Raw genomic sequence first — 16,012 nt, forward strand, 5'->3', positions numbered from 1 at the left:
ACACTCTCCCCCTCATGTGACGTTCCACACAAAAGCATTTCCAAGAACAATGCATCCGTGCTTTGAACACAACACATTGTCTGACAGTTAATTACACGTCCTTCTCTGGCTCCTTTAAATGTTTAGCGCTATTCTGTAAATGTTTGGAAACGAGCAAATATGTCAAAGTGAAATTCATTCTAGGGAGCTTCCTGCAGGAAACGCCTGCTTGGAAAAGAGTCATTTTTTAGCACCAGAGCTCTGCAGGTATTTCCTCGACAGGCCGGGGCAAAAACACTGTTTGTTTTGCCTTCCTGTTCGCTTTTGTGTGGGGCTAATCAAACCTCAAGTGTTCAAGATGGTGATAAGGTTGCTCTCAGATGTCTTTCTCTGGGTTATAATTCAGCCAGCTATAAACTTGTCAACAGTTTAGTAAACTTTAACTAACCATGGCCTAGAAGTTGACCTGAACGCAAAACTCAATGGAGACAAAAACAGATTATGCTAAAGCTGACTACAGGGTGCTTTTGCTCCTCGGGAAATCTTACAAACTTCCTAAAACTAGTACCCAGATTTAGGTGTGTTCACATAGTAAGGACTGTGAATAGTTTTGGTTCTATGAATACTATTTTAGAGGTCTAAATTAATTAGGAATTTAATTTTCATTGGGAGCCAACCTGATGATGAGGTCTAATAACGGAGTTTCTGTAATTGCCCGGAGTGAAAGCCACAAGTTATTATAGTGTGCACTTGGACTGTTCTCTTACACATTTCAAAACAACAATGTGTTCAGACTTGCTAGATGTTTGGACTGAGAGCATGTATAACAGCTGTGTTCTTGTTTTCTTCAACAGCCCAACGATCCAGTCACCAACATTTGTCAGGCCGCAGACAAGCAGCTCTTTACTCTGGTGGAGTGGGCGAAGAGGATTCCACACTTTTCTGAGCTCCCGCTTGACGACCAGGTCATTCTACTACGAGCAGGTGAGTTTAAGAGCACAAACAGACAGATGCACTCCTATAAGACAGCCTGCTCAGCTAGAAACAGGACCAGTTCATTTATATGTAAAACTCAGAAGCAGGAGTGTTGATATTAAAGTAATGCAGCTATTATTATTATTTAAGGTATTTCAAAACCTAGAAAATGCTAAGTTTCACATTAGGGCTGCACATTATATGGTTTCAGTATCTGTATCAAAGTATGTGTGTCTGAAATAGTCACATCACAGGATATGCATTGTTGAGTTGGGTTTAAAGTTGATCAACAATTTAGAATAGTATAACCATAACAGAGGGAAACTTTATCATTTGTATGCATTTTAAACACATTTCAAGAGCGTTTAAAGCATTTGTGCACAAAAATGTACAACATTTGTAACGTCAATGAAGAATCATTTTGCTGAATTACTTCGATAAATTCTATACAGTTTTATTTTACACTTCATTCAATTTTTGTACTCCCCGGAAACCATTTATTTTTGTTGCTAGATTGTAATTAGTCTTGCTTGCAATCTGTTGAAATTGTATTCATACAATATATATATCGCAAAAAAACTAAATATTGCAATGTCAGATTTTTCCAACATTGTTCAGCTCTAATTCACATGTATATTTGAACTCTATAATGCACAAATCTCCCTATTTAATGTCACTCCGAAATAAATTTATAATTGCAAGAAAATAAAGATTGTCCTTACAAAGAGCTTCTAGGTTCTAAAAGTGTATATGAACAAAATGTAGTTACTGTATGCACTGCAATAAATATTCTGGGCCAAAACCTAAATCAGAAATTGTTGATGCACTTGGCAAAAACCAAAACTGCAAATACTTTGTAATAATTATTTATTATTTTATTAAATATTATAAAGTAATTTTAAAGGACTTTCCATTAAAACTACTTAAATGTGCTAATTTAAAATACAGTTAATATAATAATAACCATTTTTTATTACCTGTAGCATTTTATCGACAGTGAGTCAAGATGTGCCGTTTTACCAGCAAATGGGTTGATGGATTGTTGAGCAATTTTGAACTGTGACTGTGGCACACTTGCCAGCTAGTTGACAGTGAACTTTTCACATCCAGTGCGAAAGCCACTTGAGACTATGTAGTGACTAGCGCTGGAGTAAAACCAGCGCACTGAACACTGTAGCATTGCGTAGTGGTGTAGCATAGCCCTTTGTTTGGCTAATTATTATTAATAACTCATTTTCCACTTTTGAACGAAAACAGAAATACAATTTTGGGGCATCCTTACCTAAATTATTTACTTATAAAAACAGATATGTCACAAGTTCTGAGCTTCTGTTTTTGCATTTATTTAACTTATTTGCTAATATAACCTTATTTGTTAATCAAATGGTGCGTAATACACACAAACAGTTGTTTTATGGCTTCTTATGGTGTTTTTTACACTTGGTTCAGTTGCCTGGACCGTACATAAGTTCGAATGCCCACCAGACCACCTCTTTCAGGCAGACTTGGGTACAGTTCACGGATGCGCACCCGAGTTCAGAAGACAACTTTCACACTAGCTTAACGTACAGAACCTGATGTCTAACAAACTCAGGTGCCGGCCAAAAGTGCTAGTGTGAAAGCACCCTTAATGTTTTGCCTGTGAATACAGTTATCCCTAAAACCCCAGCTCACTTATTGGAAATTTATATGGTTTTGACATATTGTTTGTTTAAGTGATTAACATGACTGCTGTAGACATGGGACAATAATCATTTTCAAGGTATACTGTGGTTCGGAAAAGTCAAGATTTTAAAACCACCAACATTTATTGTTTATTATTATTATTATTATTATTTATTTTTTTATTTTTATTATTTTTAGTTTTTTTAGGACAACAGTATCTCCATCAGAAAAGGTATCAAAAGATGTCGTTTTAAATTGTAAAGAAATCTTTTTTTAAACTAATGAAGACAGCAGAAGTCAGTGATTGATTTGAATTATTTAGTCTGACATGTTTACTGCTCCAAAATATTTAAAATGTTTCTCAAAATAAAATATATTGTGTTCAAAAGGGAAAAAGTTTTAGTTTTTTTTACCCAGACATTTAAAAAGAACTTATTTTAGAGCAGTAATCACAATATCGTGAAACTGTGATATTTCTATCCAAGCCTATCCTACCGTCAGAATCAAATACCGGCCCATGCCCACACTGGTGTGGGATGAGGATGTGGACTTAAAAATGTAAAATATAGTGTCCATGCATGGTCACTATTATAAGGAGCGTTGTGTCCTTACTAGTTACAGAAACACACTAGAAAAGAAAGTTCTGACACAACAGTTTATATTTACAAGGTCAGATTTATAAGTGAGTTTCTTAGAAGTTGACCAAGTATGACTCAGAAAGAAAGATGCTCTGTAGACCAGCATTTTACAAACAAACAATTTTGCTTTTAATTTCCTGCATGGCTCATTGTATTAGCGAATCGTTCTGATGTTCTCAGAAGAAGCTGAAGAGCATTTGGAGAGGGCCTTCTCGGCGAGCTCTCAGGTTTTCTATAAATAACCACTTTAGTTCTGCTGTCTCACAGATGAAAGCATCTCAGTTTTTCTCAAGCTCAACTCTGGGGAAATGAGGGGTAGTTGCTAGGCAGACTAGTTAAAGGAGCCCTGTCACTCACATGCTTGCTTAATTCCCCCTCACTGTGTGCAATGAGGTATGGTGATTTTGTCCGTCTCTTTCAGGATGGAATGAGCTCCTCATTGCGTCATTTTCGCACCGATCCATAGCAGTGAAAGATGGAATACTGTTGGCCACAGGATTACATGTGCACCGAAACAGCGCCCACAGTGCCGGAGTAGGAGCCATATTTGACAGGTGTGAACTTTTTTTTTTTTTTTTTTTTTTTTTTTACAAATTTTGGTATGAGGAAATTTGGGGCACCAATCTATTTCAGTTTGACTGAAACGTTTAAGGGATGTAAATATGTGAAGTTTATTACTAAACTAATTTTGAGAGGATAACACGATTGTACACAGCTGGTCCTGCATTAGCCAATTCATGATTTACCAATCAGATGATTCCTAAGTCACCATAAATAGCTAATTATAAATAATAATATGTTCCATTCTACAGCCTTCTTGTTTTTAAAAACCCCGCCTTTCTTTCCTAGATGGGTGGTACAGTGGCCCTGTGGTTAACACTGATGCCTCACAGCAAGAAACTTCACTGGTTCTAGTCCTTACCAAGCCAGGCACATTTCTGTTTGGACTTTACATGTTCTCCCTGTGCTCGCGAGGGTTTCCCCCGGGGCCCCCGGTTTCTTCCCACCGTCCAAAAACATGCAACTTAAGTTAATTTACTAATCCAAATCGGTACCATAGACGTGCTACTAGTAAGTAGTTATCTCTTCAAAGAATTCCCTATTTGTTTATTAGTTACAAAAGCAGGGGAGTTTTTGAGATCCACCTGAGCTTCAACTCCCCTCTTGCCCTGCAATGGGAGGGAGCCCCAGGCTTGAGGATCTTATGAGCTCAGGGCTCTCTCCCGGGACAACATGCCAGACACACTTTATAATCAATCACCAGCTAAATGTGAACTCTTTAAATAATGTTTAATAATTATATAATATAACATAATATATTATGTTTTTATAATAATAATAATTATTATTATAATAATTATAATAATATTAATAAAATAATAATAATTAAATACTTATGTGTTTATTGTCAGAGACAATAAAGGGTTTCATGCATCAACCATATTTTTCACACATTTTTACCATGATTTACTGAAAGAAGTTTCATTCAATATATCAATAGTTTGGTTTAACCTAAATTATAAGAATAATCATTTGAAAAAAAATTTACTATAATAAAAAAAAAAACATTGTGTGTATGTTATCTATATTTTGTCAATATTTATTAAATTAATAGGATATATTTATTTTTTAATCAACTATATTTTAATAGTTTAAAATTCAATAAAGCGTTTTGTTATTACCTTTTTTCGTTGATATGTTTTAATTACTTCAGGTAAAGTAAAAATAATACAAAGGAAGTTTGTTGTTTCATTTCTACATGTCTAATAGGTAATATTGATGAAACCTCATTTAACCCATCATTTGGCACTGTAATTTTGCAAAAGTAATTTGAAATACTAATGTAGGAACTTAACTTGACTTTAACATGCTTTCTTTTTATATAAAATCACTTCCAAATGTAATTTGATGCAGTCAACAAATTTGCATAGCTTGTCTTTGATCTATATGATTTCATTCATACAAATATAAAAATTTATTTAAAACATATTTTTTTTAAATCATAAATGTATAAAATGTGTTTTGATACACTTTCTATGTAAAATGTACAACATAATTAGGAGGCTTATACAAAAAGGATGATTTTCATGGGCATTTCAAGGGCAGAAGAGGAACCTTGACATTTCTGCCAGCCCAACTCTGAGACAGAAAGACAGGGAGGAGCGAGTGTTCTATCGATTTACATCAATATTCATTAAATATGCAGTCGTGCTGGAAACAGAGGTCATGCAGAAATGGTCGGGTGTTCAGACAGAAAATGTTAAAGGAAATCCATTTGTGTGTCATTTATGATGGAATCAGAAAATATGGCTGATACAGCTAATGTCGCCGAAGGCTTCACACTGTATCTGTGCCCACACAAGCTAGAACAATGTGCAATAAAGCTGCCAACATTTTTATTTTCTTTGTCCAGATCTTAATCAAAAAAAGGGTTGAAGAGAGCCAGGGTGGTTGTCAAGTGTTTTGAAGAAGACTTAACACGAATGAATCATTTAAGAATAGCATGGGCTAGTTGCACAAGATGGTGCCCGTAAGCTTCGAGACTTAAGTGTGTATGCATTTACTACCAATTGGCTAGAACTATGAAGGAAGAGAAGATTTCTCATTTTCGTTACCAAAATGAGCATGTTTAAAATAAAAAAAAAATCAAATCATTACTATATTACTATTTGCAATCTGTGATATACTTTACATCTCATATGTATGTATGTTGTAAAGTGTGAGTGTATATTGAGAGCTTGTGCTCTTGACTGCTATCTCTGTTGAGAGGAGAGGCAAAACAAAGACTCAACTGATATTGAGAGAAATTGCCTAAGATTGTGTTTTATGCAGAAGTGAAATAAAATCACCTCAGCATGATCTTATTTATGTGGAACTTCTTTTTAATAAGAATAAATAATAATTAGAACGCATTGCAGAGAAACAACCACTATAAAGCACTGAGCACCAACTTTAGCACCAACAGGGAAAAATGGAAGCAAAAGTGCACTGAGGTATGCAGTAATGTGGTAAGAATGTTCTCACCTGTCGCTGATAAAATATTTTTTATTTTATTTTAAACATGCCCATTTTTGGTAATGAAAATGAGAAATGTTCACCTCTTCCTTCATAGTTTTATACAACTGGAAGTAAAATTGCACACTTGCGCGTTGTAAGCTTACCGGTGCCATCTTGTGCAACTAGCCCATCCCTAAAAAGTATTGTAAATACTAAAGGCAATATAATGCAATTTTTCATTAGGAAATGTTTTTAAAAATATAGAATAACTTCAAAAGCTTTAAAAAGTTTGAATGTAATGTCAAATGTTTGGATAATACATTTTGTAGATTTTTAAAATGTGCAGATATAAAAAATATTTAAAATATGCAAGATACTAGTATATGTGTGTATCTTTTAAAATAATTTACAGATATTTTAAAAAGTAGATATCTACTATTTAGTCAGTCTTTTATTTAAATATCTTTTTAGAACTATTTTTAAATGTATGCTTAGCATGGAGTGTTCAAAAGCTGACAATATCCTATGTATTTAGGTTTGCTCAAGAGAAAATAAATAATTTTGAAAATGCTAGGATTTAAAAAAAAATTATTTCTTTTATTACTTTCTGCAGAATAAAAGAAACTGAATAAAAAAATAAAATTAGAATTTTAAGATGAACTCTCCAAAATAATTGCACAAAAAAAACAAGACAGAATTCCTGATTAAGAAAGTCACAACTGAGTGTAAAAACGATATTAAGTTTAATTGGGGCATTGCCCTCCCTGGCAGCAGTGTCACCTGATTCACTTAAACCTACAGCTTTATGGTTCAGAATCAAGTCTCCACTCGACTCTCACTGCCCGAAGGCTTCAGCGATTAGAATACGCAGCATGAAAGAATGAGCCTCAGTGTTAATGCCGCTCGCATTAAGATGCACTGCACTGATAATGTTTCTTTATCAGATCTTCTATAAGTGACAGCCACGCTACAAATGAAGTGGATGGTGGACTTAAACACTGAGCTGAAGTTCCACACCCCTCCTATTATTGTTCCAGCAGGCCAATTCAATTACTGTGCGTTAAGATTGGGAACCATGTTGCGTGTGTGTATGTCGTCACCCGGTCATGCAGAGGTCAACACAGTCAGAGGCGATGTTACCCTCTAGATCAGAGGAAGTGATGCCAGTGGAGATGTTTTATTGATATTTGACAGTCGATGCACATCAAAGCCTGAATGGAGTAATTTCTTGCCACTTTCTCGACAGCTGATTGTGTTAGGAGTGTGTGTTTCATTTATAAAGATCTATTGTGGCTCTTTTGTCTTTACCTCTGTGTTTTCTCTTATATTTAGAGTGCTGACGGAGTTGGTATCAAAGATGAGAGACATGCAGATGGATAAAACAGAGCTTGGATGTCTTCGAGCCATTGTACTATTTAACCCAGGTAACACTTGTGTATTTTCTTTTTTAATGTAAGCTTTTTAATACAAAAATCAAAAAGTAATTGTGGCTTTATGTCTTGCAACCAATACACTCACCGGCCACTTTATTCGATATTTATTAGACTTTACTGCAAACTTTTGCCTTCAGAACTGCTTAATCCTTCATGGTATAGATTCAACAAGTTACTGGAAATATTGCTCTGAGAATTTGGTCCATATTGACATGATAGCATCACACAGTTGCTGCAGATTTGTCGGCTGCACATCCAAGATGCAAATCTCTGTTTCACCACATCCCAAAGGTGCTCTATTGGATTGAGAGCTGGTGACTGTGGAGGCCATTTGAGTACAGTGAACTCATTGTCATGCTCAAGAAACCAGTCTGAGATGATTCTCGCTTTATGACACGGCATTTTATCATGCTGGAAGTAGTCTTGCCTAAACTGTGGTCATAATAGGATGGACATGGTCTGAAACAATACTCAGGTAGGCTGCGCCGTTGACATGATGCTCAAATGGTATTAATGGGCCCAAAGTGTGCCAAGAAAAAATCCACTACACTATTACACCACCACCAGCAGCGTGAACTGTTGATACAAGGCAGGATGGATCCATGCTTTTATGTTGTTGATGCTAAATTCTGACCCTACCATCCGAAAGTCGCAGCAGAAATCGAGACTTATCAGACCAGGCAACGTTTTTCCAATCTTCTTTTGTCCAATTTTGGGGAGCCTGTGCGAATTGTTGCCTCAGTTCCCTGTTCTTGTTTGACAGGAGTGGCACCCAGTGTGGTCTTCTGCTGCTGTAGCCAATCTGCCTCAATTGGATGTGTTGTGCATTCAGAGATGCCTTTCTGCATACCTCAGTTATAATGAGTAGCTATTTGAGTTACTGTTGCCTTTCAACAAGACATTTGCACCAACAGAACTGACGCACACTGGATATTTTCTCTTTTTCTGACCATTCTCTGTAAACCCTGGAGATGGTTGTGCGTGAAAATCCCAGTAGATCAACAGTTTCTGAAATACTCAGACCAGCCTGTCTGGCACCTGCAACCATACCACGTTCAAAGTCACTTAAATCACCTTTCTTCCCTATTCTGATACTCGGTTTGATCTGCCGCATATCGTCTTGACCTAAATGCATTGAGTTGCTGCCATGTGATTGATTAAACATGGCTAATTAAAAATTTGTGTTACCAAGCAGTTGGTCAGGTGTACCTAATGAAATGGCCGGTAAATGTATACAGTATATGTGTTGTTGTTGTTTTTATACACTTTTTATGATATACATTTTGTTATCATATTTTGTTAACTACTTTTTAAATTTTATTTTAAGTATTTAAACAGTATAGCTTGTTTACATAAGGCTACTGCTGTTGTATTTATGCCGAGTTTTATTATTTTTCTGTATACAAAAATGTACGCTGACTTTTGAAAATGATTCATCTTATTCAATTATTATAAAACATATATTTTGATGCTTTATTTATTTTCAATTAAAAAAAAACACTACTACACACATACTTACAAAATCTCAGTATGCACAAACCAAACAAATGTTGTCATCCATACAATACACATAAATCATTAAAATTACAGCATTTTATAAAATTATAATTACACAAAAGCAGAAAACCAAGCTCTAATCCCTAACTTTAAAAAAAAATATGCAAATTTTTTTCTCCTACTTTAAACTGCATATATCTCTGATGTTGTGTTTGTCTTGTTTGAGAAGTCATTTCACTCAGATATATGTGACAATAGGCAAAAAACACTATCACAACTTCCATCACATGCCTTTAAGTGAACATAACATATGCTGTTGAAATTAGTTTTTTTAAGCAAGTATAAACAGCGTCCAAATAGTGTCCAAGTCTGCAATGATTTTTGATCCCATTTCCTCTCTCTCCATCTAACAATTCCCCCTCACAATCTCTTTACAATGTTTTAGGTTTTTCTGAACACTGGCCTTTGTACCCCAGAGTAAATGTACCCCCAATCACTGGCACAAAGCGTGTCCCATTCATTAATGAGGAAGAGTCCAGCTCTTTCTCAGAGGACAGACCTCTCTTCTGTTCCCTTCACATTACAGACAGTGAGGGAAAACAGACTACTCTCATTTTCCCCAATTAGAGGCTCTCAGAAGCCTCTTCCAAAGTTAGCAGATTGAGATGAGAGAGGATTAGTGTTGAGAATCAAGAACCGTTGCTTGTTTAGAACAGTTCAGTGTTTTTTTGAACATTGCTAGGGTTTTATTAACAGTTCTTGTTCTGTTGGGACTTTGTCTGCCCCGAGGATGTGCTGGAGCAGGATGGTACAGTTCCTACTCTAAAACTTAATTCTGTTATGCATCTTCTGCTGTTTCAGACTCCAAAGGCCTGTCAAACCCTGGTGAAGTGGAAGCACTGAGAGAGAAGGTCTATGCCTCTCTGGAAGCTTACTGCAAACATAAGTACCCTGAACAACCTGGAAGGTACGAAAACCACTCCCAGTGTTTTTACACCACTGCAGTAATGACCTGATTGCAAAATGACAGCACATTTCAGTTCTAGGCTTTTGTACTTTCACAGGCCCCTATTGACAATTTTCTTACATTGTTTCAGTTATTTGTTAGTTTTTTTGTCAGTGAATGTCAGTATATGTTAGTTCATTCACTGTCCACTTAATTAGATACATCTTGACAATACTTTAAAGTTTTGAACAAACTGCCGTAGGCCTTTTAGCTTATACTCAGCAAGCTGCTGGTAAGATTACATACACATTTGGCTTCTTGACATGTTAAAAATGTAATTGCTGCAGATTTGTTAGATGCACATACATGATGCAAATCGCCAGTTTCACCACATTCCAAAGGTCTCCTATTGGATTGAAATCTAGTGACTGCAGAGGCTAATTAAGTTGGTGAACTGTCATACTAAGGAAGTCTGAGGAAGTTTGAGAGGGTTTAAGCTTCGTGACATGATGTGTTATTCTGCTGGAAGTAGCCGTCATACTGTAAGAGGGGCACACTGTGGTCATAAAGGGATTGATGTGGTAAGCAACAACATGCAACAATGGTCAGTTAGTATTAAGGAGGCCAATGTGTCAAAAATATTCCCCACACATTTAAGTGACCAGCAGTCTGAACCATGGTTTCCACCACAGTTGAAAGACATGTGTATAGGTGAATTAGATGAGCTAAATTGGCAGAAGTGTGTGTGTGTGTGTGTGTGTGTGTGTGTGTGTGTGTGTGTGTGTGTGTGTGTGTGTGTGTGTGTGTGTGTATGTGTGTGTGTGTGTGTGTGTGTGAGAGAGAGAGATTGTATGGGTGTTTCCCAATACTGTGTTGCTGCTGGAAGGGCATCCGCTTTGTAAAACATATCCTAGAGTAGTTGGCGGTTCATTCCGCTGTGGCTACCCCTGATAAATAAGGAACTAAACCAGTGGAAAATAAATGAATGAGTTTGTTTTCCTTGCCTGCTCAGTGCTCACTAGGCATTTCCAATTTTTTTTTTACTAAAATCTTAGTAGATCATCAGCTTCTAAAATACTCACCCAAGCCAAATCCAAAGGCTGTATCCGAAATCGCCCTATAAACCCTCAGATATTATTTAACCACTAATTGTAGGAGCAGCCATTTATAGTGGGATCTGAAACCATAGTGGAAGTTCTGAAGTGCTCTCAGTCAATCCCACAGTTCAACACAATGAGTGTAAACTGAACATCTAGAAAATACCCATAATGCACAGTGAATTCACACAATGAATGCATTTCTGTTTCTGACCAAAAGATGGCATCTGCAGCAGAATCCTATGTGATTTTCTAATTAAATGATTATTTAATTGTTAGGGTAACATTTGTATGCATGACAGAAATTAAAATACGTTGTTTGATTACTAATATATAGTTTGCAAAGTGTTGCATATTTACCACAGGGTCTGGTCAAGAGGTAATAATCTAATCCATCTGAGGGATTCATCACTAAGCAAAGCACAAACAAAACTCAGTGCTCCAATTCAATCACTCAGTTTCATTTACTTTTTCAAGTGGACTGTATTAGTGGAATACGGAATAGTGAATGAGGGTATAATGGGCTATTTTGGAGACAGCGAGTGTTGCCAGATTGGGTGATTTCCCGCACAGTTGGGTGGTTTTGAAATTCATTTTGCTGGTAAAAAAATGGTATTGGCGGGTTTAAACATTTTGAAACTTAATTTTTTTTATGCAGCTTATCTAATAAAACATAACTATATGCTCCTGCTCCATTCATTTAGTAGTGAACGGTGCAAAGTGCAAACCGCGTGGGCCCATTTGCCAGAGGAGGTGAAGGAAAGTTGTATCAAAATCTAACTCCCCGGGCAAATCTGACTCATTCTGAGTCCCCTTCTCACGCACACGCTTCACACAGTGCCTGCAGTTAAACTCACACTGGTTTATGATGACACTTTTATTGATAATTTTTTACCCACAATTGACAGCAAGACAAAAATAGAACCATTGCTTAATTGACAAGCAGCACCTTATTATGTTCAAAAGAATTTTAAACACCAACTGGGATGTATTTATACCCCATTTCAAAAGTAAAACATACTCTAATAGGTAGTGTAATTATACAACAATAAGTGCACTGTATGTGGGTGAGAGGGGGGTTTCGATGTGATCCAGTTATGTCGTGGTTCGGTGACTGCTGATGTTGGTTGCTGTATGGTTAAAAATTATGTCAATTAAAGTAACTAGGTTAAATTCGATTTAAACCGATTAAATTTAAATAAATATTAATCTATTATTTTGGGCGGGGGGGGTTTTGAGCAGGATTTGTACAGCTTTTGGACTGGAAAAAGTCCACTATACCTGGCAACACTGGATACAGCTAAAGTCTCTTAAAAGAAATTTCTTCCTCATTCTGATGGTTGGTTTGAACTTCAGCAGGTCATCTTTATCACACTGTATCTACTATACATGGCTAAATGTAAAGAGCTGCTGTCACTGCTTGATTGATGTGATGTATATAATTGCACTAACATGGAGTTAAACATGTACCTAATAAACTGGCCGGTGATTATATTTGAGATGAGATCAAAAAGATGTTTCATTTTTAAAAAAAGAAGAAAGGAAAAGGAAAATTCATAGCTTCACACGTCTCCGGTCATACCTGACTTCAAAGGTTGTCAGAGAGCCATATCAAGAGCGATGGGTTTAGCTGTAGATGTGACTTGATTTTGTGATGTTGTGTGCAGGTTTGCTAAGCTGTTGCTGCGGCTCCCTGCACTGCGCTCTATCGGACTCAAGTGTTTGGAGCATCTGTTCTTCTTCAAGCTCATAGGCGACACACCCATCGACACCTTCCTTATGGAGATGCTAGAAGCTCCACACCAAATGACATAATGACACAACGACCTCCTGTCTCCGGGACGGGGAAACAAGGGTCTGCCACCGCAAAGATCCTTTCTGACACCATTTGCCAGAGCAGAGAGACGTTCAGAACTGCCACTCAACTCAGCATTTCCAATACAGTCATGGCGTCCATGGGTCTGTTTGTACTTTGTATAAAGATATAAATATATATAAAATATATATAAAACACATTAAAAAAGATGACAACAGACTTCAAGCGCCCAGACAAGTGAACAACACGGGTGTATCAAACTGTCCTTCAATGGGTATAAAAAAATACAAATAAAAAAAGAATAGATTTGTTGGATCCAGTAATTGCAGGAGTGTTGTACGTTGGGATATAATGGGTCTTGTGGGAGGGATCCAGAGCTGTAATCGGCCTCATGTGGCTGACGGATGGGCTGACTTTACTAGTCTTGCATTCAGGATTAAGGCTGGGCTGGCATGTCTGAGCGCATAAAGACTTATTGGGAGATGATAATGCGGGTAATGATTCGGGTTTCGTACACAAACATTGAGTTTTCAGCCCTTGATGGGACTTTTTGCGATTACAATCCTGCTGCAATTACCATTTCTCCCCCTCCACCTCAAGTGAGCTGTTCCTGATAGAATGTTTCTGTAATTACGAACAACCATGCTGATTCTCCCAACTCATCATCATCATCAGCGGTGGCTTGGAGACACAATATGGACGTAACTTCAGGATCAGGACATCAGGACGTCTGAGGTCGCTATCGGAGGTTTGGATTATGATCATTTACAGTTTTTCATCAGCTTTTACAAATCCAATCTGCCTGTTCTTAATGAGCCCATGATGCTGAAACGTGAACTAAGGAGTCTTCTAGTGGACATCCAGCCATCTGTAAGCCACCTGCAACTGTTCCACTGTGCGACTCGTCTGTATACCAATTCACCTCAAGTGGTTTTTCATGCGAGCGCGACACTTGTACAGTTTATTACAACCAATTCAGTATTGGTATCCTTTTTTTTTGATGATTTTTTTTTCCAAACGTGTGCCGTTACCTCTCTTTCAGTCACTTTTGCTGTTAAATGTGTCCCCGTGTTCACTCCTGTTCGCACAAGCCGTGTCATGCAGTCAAGTCTCGCAAGTGTGCATTATCATTAGGATGTTTCTAAGCACTTATCCTCATGTTTCAAGTCCCACTGTTGTGTTATATTGAGAGATTTTGGGGCCTTTTTTAAAGCTGTCATCTGTTTTCGAGTGTGTAATTTGCCATCTTCAGCATTTTTTCTCTCTCTGTTTGCTGCTGCTGCTGCTGAACTATGCATTTAGCATTTTTTTCCCAAAGACTGTCCATAGTGAGGTTGTGTTTTTTTTTGTTTGTTTGTTGAACTCTGGCAGTAAAATATAAAGACCATATTTGATCAAGTTTAGGCCACCAGGACCAAGTTTGAGGCATCCAGCAGCCGTTAGAGAGATAATGGGAGAGTGGAGCAGTACTGAGGCAGTGGGAGAGCTGAGACTTCCACCTAGTGGTGGAGATGCAGCACTGCAACTTTACTTGAATTTTGTACAAGTATTTAATCGGATGAAAAAAATGGCACTTTTACGTGAAATATTATGGATGTTTGTTTGTGTTTGAGTGCAGTCTCGCAAGGCTCTTCGGCAGTAGTATGATTAAGATCACTGGAGATGGTTTATAGCTGCAACAGCTTTAGTCAATGCTGTTAATGATGATGCCTCTCTGACTGTGTTTGTGAAAATCAGTTTTCGTCCTCTTACCCTCATGTTCTTTGCATGGCAAATGAATTTGATTGGCTTCACCAGATGAATCACTGGTGTTTTAAAGCCGTGTGCAGGTTCATGTGCTCAAAATGAAAAAAACTTTCTCCTGTAGCAAATGGAGCAGAAATGAAAAACTAGAATTAATACATAAACAAATGCTTTATAACATAAAGCTCTATTTTGTCTATATGTAAATGTGTGTATATTTCTAAATATGAAAGTATATAAGTCCATTCTTTAAATGTTTCCACACAATGTTAGTAAAGGAGGTTTTTTAATTGACTAAAACCAGGCCTAATTGCACTGTTACATTCTCAGATACTAGAAATGTTTTTAATTGCTGAAGCTTTTGTGTTCAGCCTTGAAAAAAAAAAAGATTGAAAAAGCAAAATTTTTAGATCGATACCAGCAGTTCAGAGCCCTAAGACAAGACAGTACACCAGCTCCTCGACCGATCGATCGTTTTTTTTTTGTTTTTTTTCATTTACAAAACCTCAGATGTCTGCTTAGTGAAAAGACCTAAAGAAACTTAACCACCTTTCTCTCCCCTTTAAACTAGTGAAGATCAACTTTGACTCTGGCACAGGGTCATCACAGACACAGGACCTTTTAAAAATATGTTTAGAAGATAATAGGAGAAATCTATTTTTGTACAAATGTAATTTTATCCCTCGCTTATATATCCTCCCTTCCTTCATCTTTCTGTGGGCTGTTGTATACATTGTGTAAATGTTGGTTTGAAGTGGGAAAAGTTCAAATCAGAGCATCGGAAGTGGAGCGTCTAAAGGGGGGATGTCAGCATCCACACCTGAACCCTGTCAAACTCTACTTTGCCTTTTGGTTTCCTTCTTTTGCCGTCTCAAAGAGAAGGATCGTCCTTTAATCATATTTTGTTTTATTTTTAAGAAAATGGAAAAAAGTCATCTGTTCTACTTTGTGGGTTGTTCTTTGATGTTTTGTCTTTCAATCAAATTAAACGTCTAATTCAAAATACGATATGTGTAGTGTCTTCATTAAACTACTTGGAACAACATTTACAGGCTTGCAGAAAATAAAAACAGCAAATGTAATTGATGTGAACAAATGAATTAAAAGTAAAGTTAATATATTGCAGTGCTGAGGTATTAAAACTATAGCCCAGTTCAATTCTAAGGCTGTTCAGAGTGTGTTTTGGAAGTTTGTCATTTATTTGTCAATAAGTGTGTACACTACCT

At 36.9% G+C, this 16,012-nt stretch overlaps 1 protein-coding gene across 6 annotated transcripts in view; it reads left to right on the top strand.

Annotated features, from left to right (window-relative positions):
- rxraa (retinoid X receptor, alpha a) overlaps nt 1–15,791 on the top strand; it is a 346,365-nt gene extending 330,574 nt beyond the window's left edge. For 3 of the 6 annotated variants that reach the window (XM_073934683.1, XM_005161183.6, XM_005161184.6), the window contains 5 exons: nt 834–963; nt 3,679–3,811; nt 7,587–7,678; nt 10,046–10,151; nt 12,895–15,791. In XM_073934683.1, the coding sequence (XP_073790784.1) occupies nt 834–963; nt 3,679–3,811; nt 7,587–7,678; nt 10,046–10,151; nt 12,895–13,042 (609 nt within the window). In that variant the 3' untranslated portion in view covers nt 13,043–15,791. 6 annotated transcript variants of the gene reach the window in all.
- The last annotated feature ends 221 nt before the right edge of the window (nt 15,792–16,012 follow it).

Source organism: Danio rerio, chromosome 21 (assembly GCF_049306965.1).
Source record: "Danio rerio strain Tuebingen ecotype United States chromosome 21, GRCz12tu, whole genome shotgun sequence".
NCBI classification, from domain to species: Eukaryota; Metazoa; Chordata; class Actinopteri; order Cypriniformes; family Danionidae; genus Danio; species Danio rerio.